This window comes from Bacillus rossius (genome assembly GCF_032445375.1).
Source record: "Bacillus rossius redtenbacheri isolate Brsri chromosome 9 unlocalized genomic scaffold, Brsri_v3 Brsri_v3_scf9_1, whole genome shotgun sequence".
Taxonomy (NCBI): domain Eukaryota; kingdom Metazoa; phylum Arthropoda; class Insecta; order Phasmatodea; family Bacillidae; genus Bacillus; species Bacillus rossius.
Genome location: NW_026962012.1, coordinates 21,165,862 through 21,185,159, shown reverse-complemented (window position 1 = coordinate 21,185,159; position 19,298 = coordinate 21,165,862). Strand labels below are relative to the sequence as shown.

At 39.1% G+C, this 19,298-nt stretch overlaps 1 protein-coding gene across 1 annotated transcript in view; it reads left to right on the top strand.

Annotated features, from left to right (window-relative positions):
• The first annotated feature begins 2,420 nt into the window (after positions 1-2,420).
• Positions 2,421-19,298, top strand: part of LOC134542633 (uncharacterized) — a 116,525-nt gene continuing 99,647 nt past the window's right edge. Inside the window, exon 1 of the mRNA XM_063387030.1 lies at positions 2,421-2,567. Within this exon, the coding sequence (XP_063243100.1) occupies positions 2,478-2,567 (90 nt within the window). The 5' untranslated portion in view covers positions 2,421-2,477. The remainder of the gene's footprint in view (positions 2,568-19,298) is intronic.

Here is a 19,298-nt window from a genome sequence, read left to right as displayed (position 1 = left end):
GTCGTGTGTTTGAATTGCGCGCCACGAACTACCACAAGAGGGCGCTTAGAAGCAGTGCGGCGATCCCTAAAATTGCTATGTTAATATTATTTGTAAACCCTTTTTTGTTTTTATTCATCTTTTCCCCAGTGTTGTGCAATTTACTTGTGGTTTCTTTAATTTAAATATGTTACTTGAAATAACCACAGACGTTGCCCGGGCGGACCCGAACAGGCACGGACTTGGACGAGGGTAGGAATGTTTTTATATAAATTATCATTAATTAAGTAGATATTAACAAACTTTAAACTGTCAGTAATTTTTATATATTTTTTAATGTTGATCTGTAATTTGCTTAACTTTCGCCGGGGCACGGAATCGTAGGATATAGTAACGGTAATTGTGTTGGCGCGAAGGGCGCCATGTTGCCACCTGCGAGCGATGAGCTCAGCCCAGTCCATCTTCATCACTGACCGAGAGCAGACGCGCCAGCACCCCGGGGACTTCAACCTTTGTTCTGCACTGACCAAGTAATTCTGTCTCGTTAAGTATTTCTGAATCTCTTTCGCTCGTCATCCTCGGGGCAGCTCTCGGTCAGCGGGCTGTTTAATTAATTAATTGTCTCAGTCGAGTTTTCAGCAATCGTGTAATAAGTAAATTTTGTAGCATGGCCACGTGTGTGGACCATGCCTTCACCTAAGTCGATTCGTGCCTCAGGCTTTTTCTACCGTGTAACGTGTAACGGACGTGGAGATAACGTGTTAGTGAAATTAAATCTGGGAATAAAATATAAGCTGAGTATTTTATTTAACCACGTGGTGAGTGACTTAGCCTAGGAGTGTGGCGTGCCCGACGCCTAGAGCGGGCCAGGTCTGGAAAGGTAGGATAGAAAGGGCTGGTAACTCGTCCCCACTTGGGCTACGTAACGCCCTGAGAGTGAGACTCCGCCGGGTCCACGTGCCCTTCCACGTGGTGGCGCCCATATTTAACATCTTAAAATCACCGGTAACGCGCGATCAGCCCTCAAAGAGAATACATAAATGATGATACTGTTATTCTTAAGTATGTTCCATCTGGTGAAAATATATCAGACCTATTAACCAAAGGTTTAGCAGGTCCAAAGACCAGCACATTTTCAAATTTGCTGGGTGTTCATAATAAATAAAACAAACGGGCAACAAGGGGAAGTGTTGGAATGTGTTGCCATGTTGATTTTATTTTGTAAGAAGTTTCTTAAACAGGTGTTGGGAACAATGATTTTGGGTTGTACTGTTGGTACTTAGATCGTGAGTGTTTCTTCTAAATAAATGTATGTGGGAAGCTTTATGTGAAATGTGTTTTAATAAAGGACTGAAGTATGTGGACTGATACAATATTTTCTCATTCCTGCATATTATGGCAATAATCTAACAGAATCACCGTTTTTGCCCCTGAGATCATTTTCAACTTACTAATTACTCGAAAACTTAAACAGGCAGCGGGAGTGGCATCAATAATAATTGACTTATTTTACATCCAATGAGTCTTTTACTCCAAATTTATTTAGAAATTTAACAAAAATAAATAAAAAATATTGCTTTGTGTAGGCCTAGAACTTACTAAAATAGAATAGCTAGGTTACAACATTGTGTTGCACTATTATATCAATGTATAACAATGCTGTATTTAATTAACTATGCGGAGATCACTAGCCTAAATGAATTACACACCAAGTGAATGCAATACTTTGTTGCACATTTTGGTGAAGTATGATTATAAATTTGTTAAGTGATGTATTTATTTACCTTCTGCCTCTGTTGACACATACGTTTCGGACGAGTATGTCGCCTATGTCGTATCCGGACATCACCTTGTTTACTTCTCTTTCCATTAGTGTTATGATATTCCTCTACACACAACCGTTTGACTGGTTTCTTCGGGTTTGGAGTGGTTAGCAAATGCGGAAGGAATTCGAAAATTGTGGGCACTGCAGTGTTCTTTAGCCATGTATCACCAAATTTTTCTCTATCAAAGCACTCCTCTTCGAAATGTTTTGAATATATTTTTGTCGCCGAAGTTGCTTTGAAATCTTGTCGTCTTACTTTGATTTCCCACAACCTTCTACTGCTTTCGTTATTCGGAATACTGAAAACGATTAAAATTGAGAGATAAAATGTCAATTATAGCTCTCAAGTACCAAACACCGGCATACTTTTAATGCTAATATTCACGTAAATAAGCATATATACCTATGAAAACTTAGCGGGCTTCCTTTATGAAGTTTTGACTTGCATCCAAACGCACAGCAATACATAACCATTTTCAAAAATTAGCACATAACACATATTTTCGCCCTGATGACACTGTTTTCCGAGCCACTATGTTAAACACGTTCTTGTGATGTCACGCTCTCTCTACTTATATTACCTCTATGACTTTTATAGTTACTTCTTGTTCTATGAAGCAATTTTGTTTTTGTGTTTTTGAGGCAATTCCAAATTTCTAGTTTCTGGTCAAAAATGCTGTCGGTTGAACAGGAATGTTGCAGTCTGGAACAAAAAGCAGAGATTATTAAATACATAGAGGAATTAATTATTGAAAACAAATCGGTAAGGATTTAGTAAGGATATATAGGTTATGAAATTCACTGAAATAGTTTAGTAGAACTGATTGCGCCACGGCTCATTCGAATTTGTTTAATTTTTTGTTATATTTTTAAATCTTGGCTGCGCTTTATTCTCGTATGTCTTTTTTTCCCTAATAAGTTAATTTTTCAAAGCCCTGAAATATAATCTAATGGGTTTTGGTTTGGGTGAATTTTAAAGGTAATGGCTTTTCCGTATTATAAATGTAATATTTCAAAATTAGTGTTATTGAACATTGCAGATGTTCTTTTATTTACCCTGATAACAGCACATCTGAATTCCTACTGGTTTCTGAGAAATTACTGTTATTAGTTAGGCTGTTGAGTGACTGCCGTCGCCATGATTGGTTCTATTAGCTTAGTCGAGATTGTTTTCAAGGAGAGATTTAGTGGTCGCCACCCTACTTTTTATTTGATACTAGCTGAAACGTGAACCTGTTTTCCAGAGGCCTTTGTATTCAGCATAGCTGAGCCGGTTTTCAAAAGGACGGGGATGTTTGTCAGTATGTTACAGTTGGGGCCAAGACTGTTTTCTGCTCGGATTTTACCTCATTAGGGTAGAAAACGGTTAAGGTGGAAAACAATTTTGTCCCTGGCCATAATGTACGTCCCTGGCCATAATGTGCGTCCCTGGCCTTTTTGTAGACAGCCTCCGCTATGCTAATAAAGCACAAAATCGGTAAATATGTAGTTGAGCTGTATTTGCGAAAAAAATGTTAAAAATCCGAAAATACCTTTATTAGACGCTCTTCAACTTCCTCTTTTAATTAAAAGTGACGGAGGTAAGAAATTCCAAATACTTTAGGAGATATCGAATTTTTAAATTTCATCATATGTAGTTGAGCGGGGTAAATATTTACTTGGGCGGTATTTCCGAAAAAAAATGTTAAAAAACCGAAAATACCTTTATTTAATGCTCTTCAACTTCCTCTTTTCATTAAAAGCGGTGGAGATTAGAAATTCCAAATACTTTAGGAGATATCGAATTTTTAAATTTCTTTATATGTAGTTGAGTGGTATTTGCGAAAAAAAATTTTAAAAATCCGAAAATACCTTTATTATATGCTCTTCAACTTCCTCTTTTCATTAAAAGCGGCGGAGATTAGAAATTCCAAATACTTTAGGAGATATCGAATTTTTAAATTTCAGCACAAAACCAGCGTATTCCTGTGGCGTGCGTGCACCATTGTTTCTTGTTTACGTACGAGTATCTATTTTTTTATTGGATAATGATGTCACGTGATTGTTCGTGATAGGCCAGAATTCAAATGAACTAATACGTGATTATTTAGTTCAATTATTGTTTAAAACTGTGTTTAATTACCGCCTCCAACTTAGGTGAGTTTTTAACGTTTCTAATTTTAAAGTTTTATTTGTTATTTTGATATTGTTGCGCAAGTAATAAGTAACAAAAAAATTTACGTGAGTTGTTACTGTACATCCTTTGTTACGGGTTTGTTAGGTAAGGTCAGTTACATTATAAATAATTTAAAACTAAAGAATAATTAAAATTAATTCACATTATTTTTAATATCACCTTAGTTTGAAAGTATTTATAATGTAACTGACCTGACCTAATCGACCATTTTAGTTTACTGTTCACCCTCTGTCCGGGTTTGTTTGGTCAGGTCAGTTACATTATAAATATTTTAAAACTAAACAGCCATTAAAATTAATTCACAAAATAATTTTTAATGTCGGCTTAGTTTGAAAGTATTAATAATGTAACTGACCTGACCTAATCAACCATTTTATTAATTACGCATTCACGATTCACGTATTCACGAACACACGGCAAAATAACAAAAATGGCGCCGCTCGAATGGTTCCACAGGTCTTGTATTGCAAAATTAAAAAATTCGATATCTCCTAAAGTATTTGGAATTTCTTATCTCCGCCGCTTTTAATGAAAAGAGGAAGTTGAAGAGCATATGATAAAGGTCTTTTCGGATTTTTAACATTTTTTTTTGCAAAATCCACTCAACTACATATGATGAAATTTAAAAATTTGATATCTCCTAAAGTATTTGGAATTTTTTACCTCCGCCACTTTTAATGAAAAGAGGAAGTTGAAGAGCATAAAATAAAGGTATTTTCGGATTTTTAACTTTTTTTTTCGGAAATACCGCCCAAGTAAATATTTACTGTTGAGCGGTATTTGCGAAAAAAAATGTTAAAAGTCCGAAAATACCTTTATTAGATGCTCTTCAACTTCCTCTTTTCATTCAAAGCGGCGGAGATAAGAAATTCCAAATACTTTAGGAGATATCGCCGTTCTTATTTTGCATACAAGACCTGTGTTTTATCATTTGACTGTCACCATTTTTTATTTTGCCGTGTGTTTGTGAATGCCTAACTAATGAAAATGGTCGATTAGGTCAGGTCAGTTACATTATAAATACTTTGAAACTAAGCGTACATTAAAAATAATATGAAATTATTTCAATGGTTCTTTAGTTTTAAAGTATTTATAATGTAACTGACCTGACCTAACAAACCGGGACAAAGGATGAACAGTAACAATTCACGTAAAATGTTTTTGTTACTTATTACTAGAGACATGCAAAATTCGCGGATTCATATCAAAACAACTATACCTTCGTACTGCTTCTGCGATTGGCCCACATTTTATCCGGGGGAACTGTGAGCCAATGGGAAACACTAAACCAAGAAAGTGCCGAATTACGGACAGCCTAGTTGAGACGTCTCACGCGTCAGTAGCCAATGAACAGGTGTCATTTCCGCGAGTATTTAAAGGACTGTGGAGTCTATCCTAGAGGTCAATGAATCCGTGAATTTTGCAGGTCTCTACTTATTACTTGCGCAACAATAAAAAAAATAAGACTTTAAAATTAGAAACGTTAAAAACTCGCCTAAGTTGGAGGCGGTAATTAAACACAGTTTTAAAACAATAAATGAACTAAATAGTCACGTATTGGTTCATTTGAATTCTGGCCTATCACGATCAATCACGTGACATCATTATCCAATAAAAAAATAGATACTCGTAAACAAGAAACAATGCGGAATGCCAAATGAATGCACTGGTATAATTGTGATGAAATTTAAAAATTCGATATCTCCTAAAGTATTTGGAATTTCTTACCTCCGCCGCTTTTAATGAAAAGAGGAAGTTAAAGAGCATAGAATAAAAGTATTTTCGGATTTTTAACATTTTTTTTTTCGCAAATACCGCCCAACTACATATTTACCACAAAATCAATTACGTAACTAACAAGCACAGGTGATCAGGCGAATCTCGTAGAAAAGAGTCTTGAGTACGTTAGTAAATCACAACACGGTGATGGCGGCATCATGGTGGAGGCTATTTAATGTAAACTATAAACAGCAATTTCTCAGAAATCAGTAGGAATTTCGAAAAACCGTTTTCAGACTAAATAGAACGTCTGTAGTGTACAAAAACACGTAATTTTTAATTTTATAATATTATATATGATAAAGCAGCGACCCTTACAATTTACCCTTGTTTGTAATTTTTCTGTGCATCGTGGAAGTAGTAGATAGATATTGAGAGCCATATGAAGAAAAAATGCTAAAAATCCGAAATTACTTTTATTTTATGCTCTTTCACTTCCTCTTTTCATTAAAACCGGCGGAGATAAGAAATTCCAAATACTTTAGGAGATATCAAATTTTACTCTAGGGTCAGTCCATATCAAGTGGTCCAGCTCTGGTTGCTCGACTATTTTTAAAAAAATTCATAATTTGAGCCTTGTTAACATTATGTATTGACAGTTTAAAACTGACACAGTTAAATTTTTATTCTCACTAGTTTGATTATGGCAGCCATTTTTTTGTCATGGGGCGCGACAATTTTTACATTTACAAGGGTTCAGCTACATTGCTATATCTTGGCTCTGGTAGGCCATATCATGATGAAACAAAATCTGAGGGGTTAAGCACATTTTAAGCTACAATTCTGATGACAAACCATTTTTTTAACATCACTCAATCTTGCCAACTTTAAAGGTTGAACTTGTGCCTTAGAATTGCAAAAATTTGCATTTTCATAAATTTTTTTAAGAGTGAAGGCAGTATCTGTTGGGCTTCAAAATATTTATGGATGTGTGCTTATGTAATAGTAGAGTAAATACAAATTATTTGGAGTGTGAGACTTCAATACTTTTTTTTTTACAATTTTGTAAAAACCAGTTTTTTCAGATTTTTGCTTACTTTACGGCTTAATATCTCTGGTGGGCAGTTATCTAAAAATCTTAAATTTACACACAATTAAGTACTCCATGGTACATAACTCCTGTAAAAATTTAGACTTTGAGATTCAACTGGTTCGGTAGTTACAGCCTTGCCAAACTTGTGTAAAATTGCATTTTTTTTTTGCAACAATGAAACTATAATAAATTCTAATTATATTTTTAAAAATCTTAATACCCTAAAATTGGCATTTACTATGCAATTGAAAAGAGTTCTCCGACTAAGAACATTAAAAAAATATGCCTGAGATGTTTACCACTGTTTGGAGTGTGCAGGACTTAACAGGCACGGACTTGCTCTAGTATGGTCTGGTATTTGTTCCATCCTGTTAGTCTGCCAGCAGCTCTGGTATAGGAAAGGTGGTTTGTGTTTCCATGAAGGTTTTTTGTTTTTCGGTATGGAGAAAGAGTGTTCAATAGGACATTTAACAAATGAACAATGCCACAAATGTGTTTATGGTTCAGTGCAACAGGAATTGAAGAAAATCTGTGTGTTTAGTTTAGAACAGCAACAGCTAATATTTACCAGAGTTTCTAGTGATGTTAAGTCTGTATGTAAGTACCATGAGATTAAGTATCTTATTAAATATCACCATATATTTGGCCGGTATTGCAGTGATCCTTTACAAATACATAAAAAGGCAATCACAAAAGAACTTAGGGAAATACTTCCTGAACACATGTATAAAGAAACAAACTACAATTTACTGCTTGTCCCTGGTAAGTCCTTGTGTCCTACATGCTACAAAAAAATATTTGTGACAGCAAATGATGGAACAGGGGACACATGTGATTCAGACTTTATTACAGAGATTGAAAAGTTGGGAAAAGTAGACAATGTATGTACTCAATTAGGGGTTTCGCCAGCATCTTGTTACACCCCTTGTGCCCCAAAATTGAATTATTTTGAATTAATTAAAACGAGCCTTGGAAACTTGCTGGATAAAAAAAAATAAGTTAAATAAATTGATTTACCAGAGGCGGCACGAGGTGGTGAACAAACAAAATTTAGGAACTTCCTGTAACAAGCAAGGAGGAAGTTGGTGGATCGTTAAAATCAATAAATAAAAACTACACGATTAACTTGATTTATAGTTTCCCTGTTTTATTTGCCCTGATGAATTATTTTGTTTCCATTACTTTACATACAAAAGGTTTTAATAAGTTTCAAAGATTTAAAAAAAAAAACAAAAGAAAAACGAAAAGGGGCCGGCCCGCGATTATTTAAAACAAAGTACATTGTATTGATACATTATTACAACTTGCAATGTTCTACTACATTAAATTTGTCGCTGATTAGTTTACCATATCAGTGGATTAAGTGGATGGTCACTTATCGCTGGTTTGTCTTTAAAAAAGGGGAGGGAATAGAAATAGAAACCATATCACCCGAGTCTTCCAGGTGTGGAGTTAAAAATGCCGAACTGTAGAATGGAAGAAAGCCGCTTCTTCTAATGGGTGGATCTCGGACGGGCGAAAAACATACTGATGGACAATTCGTCCACCAGTAGTTGCTGGATCTCGAATCTAGCTGAATAAGTGCATCGCTGGGAGGTCGAACCCCTGACTGTAACAAGCCAAATCAAGACTGATTAGGACTTGAATACAGACCGTACATGGGGCAAGAAATGCCCGGAAAAATCTAAGGGGAGGTAGGGGAGGTCGCGAATTATCACTCACCAAAACAGGGGAGTTGCCTTCAAGCTGCAGGGTGTCTACTGACCCTGGAAAACCTGGAAATATCAGGGAATTTTGTAATCAGGGAATAATCAGGGAAAAATCAGGGAATTTTTTAAAAAATCAGGGAATTTTTGTTTGGTAGGTTGTAGTTGGCAATACGTTTTTTGTTTATTGATCAGCTTGCATTGACGTGGCATCATGTGAATCCCCTCCCATTTTTATTTTTGAATGGCAAATAACGAACAGTTCCCACGTCAAAATTCTTTTATTTACCATCGGATTCGGAAGTGGCATCAAATCATGTGATAAAAACTGGTTCAAGATGGTCTGTTATCCTGCTGACATGACGTGCTGCAGCATGTGCTTCCCACGTTCAGATTATACCGATAGGTGCATTTAATTTTAAGTATTTATGGATGCCCTCAACGTAAACTGGACATTTTTGTTAGTGTTGAAAATACATATCACAGACACTTTTGGTGAAGATTCACCATCGTTGCTAGAAATTGGTAGCTGTGGGCTTCATACGGTCCATGGTGCTTTCAAAACTGGAATTTCTGTTACACAATGGGACGTTTTTAGTTTTTTGAGGCACAGTTACTACATATTTGTTTAAGCACATATCTGCAAGGAGGGCAGATTACATTAGAATAACTGGATCAGAGCTTTTTCCCAAGAAATTTTGTGCAATCAGATGGAATACTGCAGTTGCTGAGCGTGCCATGAAAACGTTACCCCACCTAAAGAAATTTGTTAGTGAAGTTTCTATTTCATCTCTCTCTTTCAGTGTAGTGAAATGTGCTCTTGAAGATAATCTTCTAAAAGTAAAATTGACATTCTTCCATTTTTTGGCATCAGAGCTGGAATTGTTTCTCACAATGTTCCAAAGTGAAGCACCCGTGGCACCTTTTCTCTATGATTTACTGGTTTTATTAGCTTTGGCAGGAAAATTTTGAAACCAGAAGTACTTAAGAGCTTTAGGGAGAAACGCAATGTATCTCGATTGGATGTAGATAACCAGGAAAATCTATTGACTGCTAACAATATCAAGTTGGGTTATGCAGTACGCCATGCCATCAAGAAAGAGAAAGTACCAGAAAAGTCTGTCCTGTTACAGAAAAATGATAGGACCTGTCTAAAGGTTATGGTAAAAAAACTTCAAGACAAAGTCCCCTGAAGTACAATCTTACCAAGGGAATTTCCTGCTTATGTCCGTCTGTGGCTTTAAATTCGGGTGTGAGGAAACAGCGTGTGAAGTACAGTTTAGAATGTTGTCTTCAAAACAGGTGGCTATGAGGACAAGAAGCTGATAACATTGAGTGATCATATCAGTTGGTATGTTCCTTGCAAGATTCTGCAGCACTGTTCTCGTCTTTTTCTCGAGAAGACGGGCGCCTTGATCACTTGTGGATGCTCATTCTTAAGGCATATACAGTAGCTTCCAAAACAGGCCTTCTAAAGTTTGTGAGGATGGTGTTTGTACTTTCCCATGGAAATGCATCATTGGAAAGAGGAGTTTCAGTGAATTCTAATCAGCTGACTGAAAACTTGCAGGAAGAAATACTGATCGCACAAAGCCAGATGTATGACTTTGTTCAACATTCTGGAGGTGTAGAGCAGTATGTAAGAAATGCTAGTTGTAGGCGTAAGGAAGCCCTGCAAACAAAAAAAAAAGAAAAGGGAGCTACAGACAAGAAGAAGGCAGAAAAAAGAAGAGTTGAAGAGGAGATCAAGGCATTGCAGTTGAAGAAGGCTCGAATGTTGGATTTGGCTCGTTCTGAAGTAAGTGCAATAGACGCAAAAGTTGAGTCACTGCGAAATTGATGGGAGCTTCCTTTTACTAATTTTTTTTTTGCAAAAGGAAGTGTGTGAAATATTTGTAGCAGCATGTTTTATTTGCCATCAATTGAGTCACTTTGGCCACGTTTGGAAGAAGGTAATTTTTTTACTAATTTAATTAAGTTGAAATACTTTGAAACCCGTCAATGTAATATTATGCAATTTTTTTCAGTTTCTTGGAATGTCGTAATTGTGTTAAATAAAACCTGGAAAAATTCAGTTTTTGACCTGGAAAACCTGGAAAAATCAGGGAATTTAATTTACTAGATCTGGTAGACACCCTGAAGCTGCCATCGCGGAGTCAGCCATGGTCCGTAGCTCGCGATTTGCGCGGCTGGGCGCGGATGATTTCTTCATAGTTAAAAAATTAAAAGGGAAAATTTCAAAACAAAAAAATTACTAACACTATGCAGACAGACTAATCTACTTGAATTTAGTTGAGGGATAGCATCCCTTATCTAGGACGATTACATAGTCGCTAGCGGTCGGATGAAGTCTTCCAGAGTCTTCTGAGCTCACCGGAGATCTGTCTGCAAACGTGACGCGCGCGGATCTATGTCGCGGCAAACCGCGTCTCGTAATTAAAAAGGAGGCGCCGGCTCTTACAGGTGGAGGGGGTCTGGGCCGCCGAAAGATTCCGAACTTGCCCGAATGCGGGCGAAAAAAAACTCTGGCAGGAGTTTTGAAGTTGGCATCACTAGGCGACAGTAGAGAACTCTGTCGGAGGGGTCTGAGTTGAAAACAATCGACTCGCCCACGGCGTCCATATAACTCAAGGGAAAGCAGGTGCTGCTCTCTGGCGCCCTAGAGGGTAGGCTAGCGGAGAAGTTCGCGACTTGGTCGCTAGGTAGCTCTTGCGATCAGTTTTGGCGCACTCGTTTTTTGCGAGGAGACCTTGAGGACGGTCACGGTTGACCAGGGGGTTACGACCGGTCATTGGTCTTACTTGGAACTGAGAAGGGGGGGGGGGGTGAGGGTAAAATGCAACGCTGCTGGGAATCTATGTCCCGTCGTGCTTGCAGAGGAGCGAACTTAACACTAATACGTGATGAAAAAGGCCAATCTTAGCTCGTCTCTGAGAACTGGTCGCCAGCAGGCTACAGGCTTGCCTATGCAGTTAGGGTCACGAAGAGAAATGATATTACAGGCTTGAGGCGTGACTGAAGGCGGGGGAAATGGTAAGCTGTCTGCCAGTCAGGGATTAGGCCAGCAAAATATCCGATACGCCGATGGGAAAGGGGCTTCAGAGCACTGAGACAAAGTTTAACTCAGAGGAGTACACCAGACTAACAAAGTAAAATCACACTATAGTAGAGCAAATCAAATTTCCACACAAAAAAATTTAAAATCATAATAAAAATTTAAAATATATCGTGTCGAAATTACTAATTAACGGCACATACTTCCCCCCTGAAAGACGGAGTCAGGGTGGCCCACTTGAGCCACCAAAAACCTGGGTTCCAGAAACTTACCCTGTACCAGGATCTACTGTAGTAAACTACTTACAATGGCTAACAATTCTTACGTGTTTAAATAAAGGCTAAAACTTACAGATAACTTATTGAATTAGGGGCGCCCCTTTAAACTAGACAACTTAGTGTAACACTTCTTAACTTAAATTTCTTATAAACTAGTACCATGGATTTTTTATTTTACTTATGATTATGACCTAGGTTTTTTTTTTTATATCAACACGTTGGTTGAGGATGGCATGCCGTAATAGGAACGCTGTTCCTTGTATAAAGAAACACAGTGAAGAGTGCCCTCATTTTAGGTTGGGGTGTACTTTCTTCAACTGAGAAATGTGTGCGCGCGCGCGATATTCGCCGGAGCTGGGGTCGGCTAACGCGACCGTGACTGGCGTGAGGTATCACTGGATCTGCCAGGGGCCATTCCAACGATATGAAAGCTTGGCTGACCTCTTGTCGATCGCCTTGCTGAGTGTGTGTGCTCTGCACAACACTAAATCTCCTACTCCGTAGGGATTGGGATAGCGTTTTTTGTTATATTTTTGCCTGCTTGCCTCGTGGGCCAAGTTCAGGTTTTTACGAGCTCTACTCCAGACTTCCTTAATGTTCCTGGGGTCGTCTGGTAGTAACTCTTTTAACGTCCATTGATTAGAGAGTGGGGTGTTGGGCTGGTATGTAAACATGAGTTCAAACTGTGTTGTTTTGTGACTTTCATGTCTGGCGGAATTGAAAGCCATTTGCAACCACACGAGATTGGAATCCCACCTATCCTGCGAGTTCGCATAGAATGCTATTAAGGCAGACCGGAGGTTTCGGTTGAAACGCTCCGCATGTGAAGGCTGGGGGTAGTAGGGAGTCGTGGTCACATGCTGAATCCCGTGTGAAAAACACATGTTTTTGAACTGAGTCGATTTAAAGTTTGTGGCATTATCGGAAACAATAATGGAAGGTACCCCGGATATTTTGAAAATATAATTTTGGAGGGCTCGAATGGTGATTTTGGCCGTGGCTCTTCTAACAGGGATTAGCCACACAAATTTTGAGAATGCATCTACGCATACTAGAAGCATCGAATTTCCGTCTTTTGACCTTGGGAAGGGTCCCACAAAATCAATGAAAAGTTTTTGCATGGGCCTTTCGGCCACATCGGAACTCAAAAATCCGAATTGTGTTTTCTGGGCAGGTTTGCTCAAATTGCACAACTTACATAATTTGACCCTCTGGGTTATGTCTTTATGCATTCCGTCCCAGATGAAATGCTTGCGGATGTTTTCAATAGTTTTGAAAATGCCTAAATGTGCGCCTAAAGGTGATGAGTGATAATATTGAAAAATCATGTCCCTGAGATTTTGAGGTAAGGCTATTTTAAAATTCTTACATTGCTGAGTTCTTCTATAAAGAATTCCCTTAGATAGTTTGTGGTATTTTGGGGGTGAACCTGAGTTTATTTGCGCAATTATGTCAGACAGTTGCGGGTCCGAATTTTGGTGGGATCGTAAATCCGAAAAGGCTAGCGGAAAATCTGTGAGCAATGCGTGGCAGGCCATAGGATTGTTTTCCTGAATCTCGGAGTTGGAAGGATTCTCGAACATTCGAGAAAGAGTATCTGCCACGATGTTCTGTGAACCACGAATATGTTGGATGCTGAATTTGAGAGAAGCAATTTTTACAATCCACCGACCTAATTTACCTAGTTGCTTCGGATGGGCTAGAAGCCAAGCAAGGGCCTGGTTGTCGGTTTCTAGTAGGAATTCTTTGTGTTCCAAATAGGGCCGGAATTTATCTATGCCGAAAACTACGGCAAGGCACTCAAGTTCGTATACCGAGGAGGCTTTCCTCTCCTGGTGTGTTAGGGTGCGGGAGGCGAAAGCTATAGGTTGCCTGCAGCCATCGAATTCTTGTGACAACACGGCCCCAATGGCCACACTGGATGCATCGGTTTGCAAAATGAAAGGTTTACTGAAATCAGCCATTCTAAGTACTGGAGGGCTAGCTATTGCATGTTTTAGAAAATCAAAAGCTTTGTCCTGTTCTGGACCCCAATTGAAAACGGAATTTTTCTTACGTAGAGCATTCAGTGGTGCTGCATGCTCAGCAAAATTAGGTATGAATTTGGCGTAAAAATTTGCCATGCCAATAAACCTGGAAATGCCCTTAGCATCTTTAGGGGGTTGGAAATCCTTTATCGCTTGTGTGCGATTAGGGTCAATGGTTACTCCTCGACTTGAAATCAGGTGTCCGAGGAAAGAAATTTCCTGCACTGCAAATTTCACCTTCTTTGTATTAACAGTGAGGCCGGATTTACGTAGTCGCTTAAGGACTTCTTGCAAATGAGCCATATGCTCTTCAAAAGATTCTGAATAAACAACGACATCATCAAGATAATTAAAAACAAATTTGAATTTCAGGTCGCCGAAAATTTGGTCTAGAAGGCGTGTTAACACTTGGGCGCCTGTGGCTAGGCCAAAGGGTACTACCTTGTATTGATACAGATTCCACGGAACGCAGAAACTTGTGACGTGTTTTGACTCTGGTGTTAGTGGTATTTGATGATAGGCCGAATTTAGGTCAAACACACTGAAAAATTTGGCTTTACTAAACCAGTGACATGCCGAATTTAGGTCTGGTAATGGCGTCATCTCTACTTCAATTTGCCGATTTACGCGGCGGAAATCGACCACCATGCGGTGACCTTGGCCTTGGTCCTTGGGTACTAAAAATGCCGGGGAGGCGAAACTGGAAGTGGAAGGTTCGATAACTTCTTTGTCCAATAAATTTTGTATGTGATCCCGCATTATCTGCATTTTAGGTCCTAATAATTGGTAAGGGTGACACCTAACTGGGGTTTTGTCCAAAAGCTTAATTTCATATTGGGTGAGATGGGTGCGCCCTAATTTTTCACTCAAAACGTCGGGAAAGTTACTGCATAACTTCTCTATTTCTTGTTTCTGTTCAAAGTTAAGATGGGTTAGTGAAATGTTATTATCACCTTTAGCCTCTGTGTGAATGGCATTTACTTTGCTCTGACATTTTGCGTCAGGTGACACAAAAGAAACAAAAACTTGGTTGTTAAATTTAAAGTGAACTCTTCGTGCTTTCAAATCAATTATCATGCCTGTTTTTGCAATAAAATCGGAACCAAAAATTAAATCTGTGGCCAAATCATCTGCTACTAAGAATGGGAAAGACCAAGAAAACAAATCGATTTTTACTTTAACACAAACAATACGATTTACCTTCAAAGGCTGTTCAGCAGCTGTAAAACACTTTATTTTTATTGGCTCTACCTTTTGAGTCAAACGGTCTTGTTGTAATTTCCTGAATAGCTGGCCTGACACGAATGATCGCACGGATCCAGTATCTATTAGGCCTGGAACTTCTTGTTTTCCAATTATTGTGTTGGCGTAGGGCAAAACTGTGGGTATATTAGCTAGAATATTATGACATGTTCTTTTGTCCGTGGTTCGCGGACAATTACATTGTCTGCACATAGGCCTAGACGTGTTACAGTTTTCCGTTTGTTTGTCTTGGGGGGCTTTGTTTTTCTTAGCTCGCCTTTGTTTCTGTTTTCTTCTTTTGTTTTTTCCTCTGTGTGGGGAAGCGGTGTTTTGTTGAAGTTTTTGTTCGTAATTTTTATTAGGGCCTTGGTGAAGGGAAAAATTCCTAATGGTTGTTTGGGTGGCTGGCTCAGAAAAAATTCTTTCTGGCCAGCGTCTTACATGTTTTTTGGATTCTGAGAATAGTTAGAATTTGGCCGATAGTTTCTTGCACGACACTGCTCAATGTAGTGCCCAGACTTTTTGCAGTACGTACAAACCGGTATGCTCTCATCTTTGTACTGGGGCCTAGCGACGTGTTCTGATTTGTGCTTTTGTTGCGAAAAATGTTTATTGGGAAATTGTTGTTTGTTTTCTGTTTCCGCCCGTGCGTTGTTGTGGGTGTAGGAATTTGATTCTCGATTTCGCTGGTGGTCAGCGTATTCCACGTTCGTGTTCGAGATACACAGGCGGTCTAGCTCGGCAAAGTTTTGCGGTCGAGACTGGAAAACTGCCCTCGATCGTTCCTGCGGATTAATTCCATCAAGGATGTTTGAGACTATCTCACTCTCAGGTACTCGCAACCGAAGAATTTGCGCAGCTAGTTTGATGTCTGCTATGAAGTTAGGTAGGGCCTCATTCCTTTGCTGTAGCCTATTGTACCACTCCAGTCTGATGTTGGTCATCAAACGGGCTGGAATAAAATAATTTAGAACGTCCTCATGAAATTGGTCAAAAGAATAATTTTGCTCAATGGCGAGCGTCACTCGCTCGCTCAAGGGTGGTTGTGTAAAGGGGAAAATAACTTCTAGGAGTTCCCTGTCTGGGAGGTTTGCCTTTTGTTTGATTTTGAACAAATTCTTTAGGAAGTCGATTAGGCTCCTGGGCTCCAACCCTGTGGTTTCCTTCAAATTAGCCAGCAGTCTTTCAACGGGATTTGGTATCTTAGCGTAAAAACTACCTCCAGTTGTCTGATTGAAGGTAGGAACCACAGGTACTGGGTTCGGTGCTAGATTAGAGGCTTGAGGTGTGACTGGTCGAGGTTGAGTTTGGTTTTGAAGTTGGTATACCTGCGGGCCCAATGGCAGGTATGTGGTGGCGGGGCTGGGTAAGGAAGTTGTGATTCTATCCTGCCACCAGGGTGCACAGGGGCTGGTTGTGGTAGCGTAGCTGCCAGGGTGGAAGGAAAGGCTATCAGTGGCGAAACTGGCCTTCCCCTGGCCGAGGAGGTGGGAAGGGCTTCCGGAGAGGTATGGAGGGATGAGAAGGCTGACCGGAATTCATGATAGGGGTTGAAAATGGCGGGTGAGGTGGAGGGTAGGTATATGGGTTGGGGCATGTAAACAGGATGAGCTGAGAGCGAATGCATAGGATAGGCGAAGGTGACATTGGTGCTCGGGTGAGTACCAGTCGCCATGACAGTCGCAGATGGAAAATGAGATGGTGTGAATGTCGAAGTCAATGCCCGGCGACGTGATGTCACGGGGGGTGAGGGCGGTGGGGAGGGTAAAAGAGGTGGGGTAGGGACTGGGCTGCCTCCAGTGTGCATTTGTTTTGGGGGTTCCTGTACTTGACTGTCAGTTACTCCTCCTGCCACTGCCTCTACGGGTTCAAGTATTCTTTGGTCGATTGCGGCTAGTTTGCTCCGCAATTGGAAATTTAGACCAGGAATCTGTTGCCTACATTTCTCGATCTCCTTTTGGTAGATCCCATTTAATTTGTTGGTGGCTACTATTGTGAGGTTGGTAAATCTCGTGCCAATATGACTCAAGCGAGTTAGCGCACGTAAGATGTTGTTTCTATTTGTCTCGTCTCGTACAGAATTAGTGTAACTGTGGAGTTCCTGAAATTTACTACAAACACAGTTAAATTCCTCCAAAGAGTCCAAGTCAGCGAGATTAGTGACTTGTGGTTGAATTTCCTCGGCACACGCAGCTCGGAATCTTTTCCGGAGCGTGGCCACGTCACCGAGGCCTGACAAACCTCGAAATCGGAGTTCGTACTCCAGCTCGTCACGGAGGAGATACTCCGGCGTGAGCATTGTGTCCCTTTCGTAGGTGGAGCTTGGTCCAGTCTTACGAGGACAGCAAAACATATACAAAAATTTACGTTGATTGGTCAAAAGAAAATTACCAACAAAGACTTAAAACTATGGTTGAAACAGTACCTTAAATTCTACACAAGACTCTCTTAATTTAACTTAGCTTAATAATATCGTAGTTGCTCCGACGGGTTGTATGTGCCCAGAATACAAAAGTTTTTTTTTTTTTTTTTTTAAATATTTAACTTCTAAACACACAATTAGCTAATAAAAAAGACTAACTATTGCTGCCGGCAGACGAATGAGTTGGTACGTCTGTTGGCGTCTCTCTCAGAGGTAAGCGACCTCCGGGACTTGCGGGAACAAGGGGTGTGTGTGTGTGTGTGTCCGCGCGAGCCTCAGACACGAACGAGATATGATAACACCGCCGGTCGCCCGGGGTGCAGGGGAGGAGGGGATGTCTACGGCCTTGTCAACAGCACGTCCGGGGACGCGCGGTGGAGACAGGACAGCTGGCTGGCTGAAGGACGTCTCGCGCGCTACGCGCTAGCCTAAGTCCACATGGGAATTTAACTCAAGATAAATTTTAAAATTTTAACTCAATATAACTACAGGGTGTACCAGCGATGAGTTTACAATATTATTACAAAATTGCTATCATCAAAAAAATTAATTTAAAAGATTTTTTTTTTTTTTTTGCTTATATTATTCAGGTATGCATATAAAACCGGAAACCATGCTCTGCTACCAAGTTGTTACACCCCTCGTGCCTCAAAATTGAATTATTTTGAATTAATTAAAACGAGCCTTGGAAACTTGCTGGATAAAAAAAAATAAGTTAAATAAATTGATTTACCAGAGGCGGCACGAGGTGGTGAACAAACAAAATTTAGGAACTTCCTGTAACAAGCAAGGAGGAAGTTGGTGGATCGTTAAAATCAATAAATAAAAACTACACGATTAACTTGATCTATAGTTACCCTGTTTTATTTGCCCTGATGAATTATTTTGTTTCCATTACTTTACATACAAAAGGTTTTAATAAGTTTCAAAGATTTAAAAAAAAAACAAAAGAAAAACGAAAAGGGGCCGGCCCGCGATTATTTAAAACAAAGTACATTGTGCGTATATGTTCCTTGCGTATATACATCACACTGTTATGTATCCAGATCCGTAGACAAATTTTATAATAAAATGATAAATACAAATTTAAGAATTATTAGTATGTTTACACTAGGTATGAAAGCTAATATTTGAATTACCATTATTGTATAACTACAATATATAATTTATAGGATCTACCCTGTACCAGACTGAGTTTTGATCAAGTACACGGATTAGGTCGGACACATAACACTCAAGTGTTCTTAAATATAATGAATGTTTAGTTAAGATGTCTATGTTTAATTATGACACCAAACAATTTTTTATTATTATTTCCTTTAAGGTTAAAATTTATTTTAATTCCTCGGCTATAGTTAATCTCAGGGTAGCATTTCTTGAGTTCTGTCTAAGGAGACTTCTGGGGGCCGAAAATGACTTGACTTCTTTCAACAGATAACATATTATCCAGAAAATATTTGATTTATTTTAACTTATATTTAATTCAGTTTTTCTGGTTAAAATTATCACCGATTTCACTTTAGACTGTTACTTATATGTATATATAATATTTGAATCTTGTAGAACCCGAAAAGAAATGTAATAAAGTACACATACCACATCAGCAGGATGAACTTACAATACGAACATTGTTTCTTAAATGAACTCTACGTCAATTCCTTTGGTATTTCCCAACAGATAGGATTAGTAATATTATTTTCAATCTTCTCGGCATTAATTACATACATTTTCCTTTTTAGCGTCCTTAGCAACCAACTTCCTTTTTCATAAACAAAC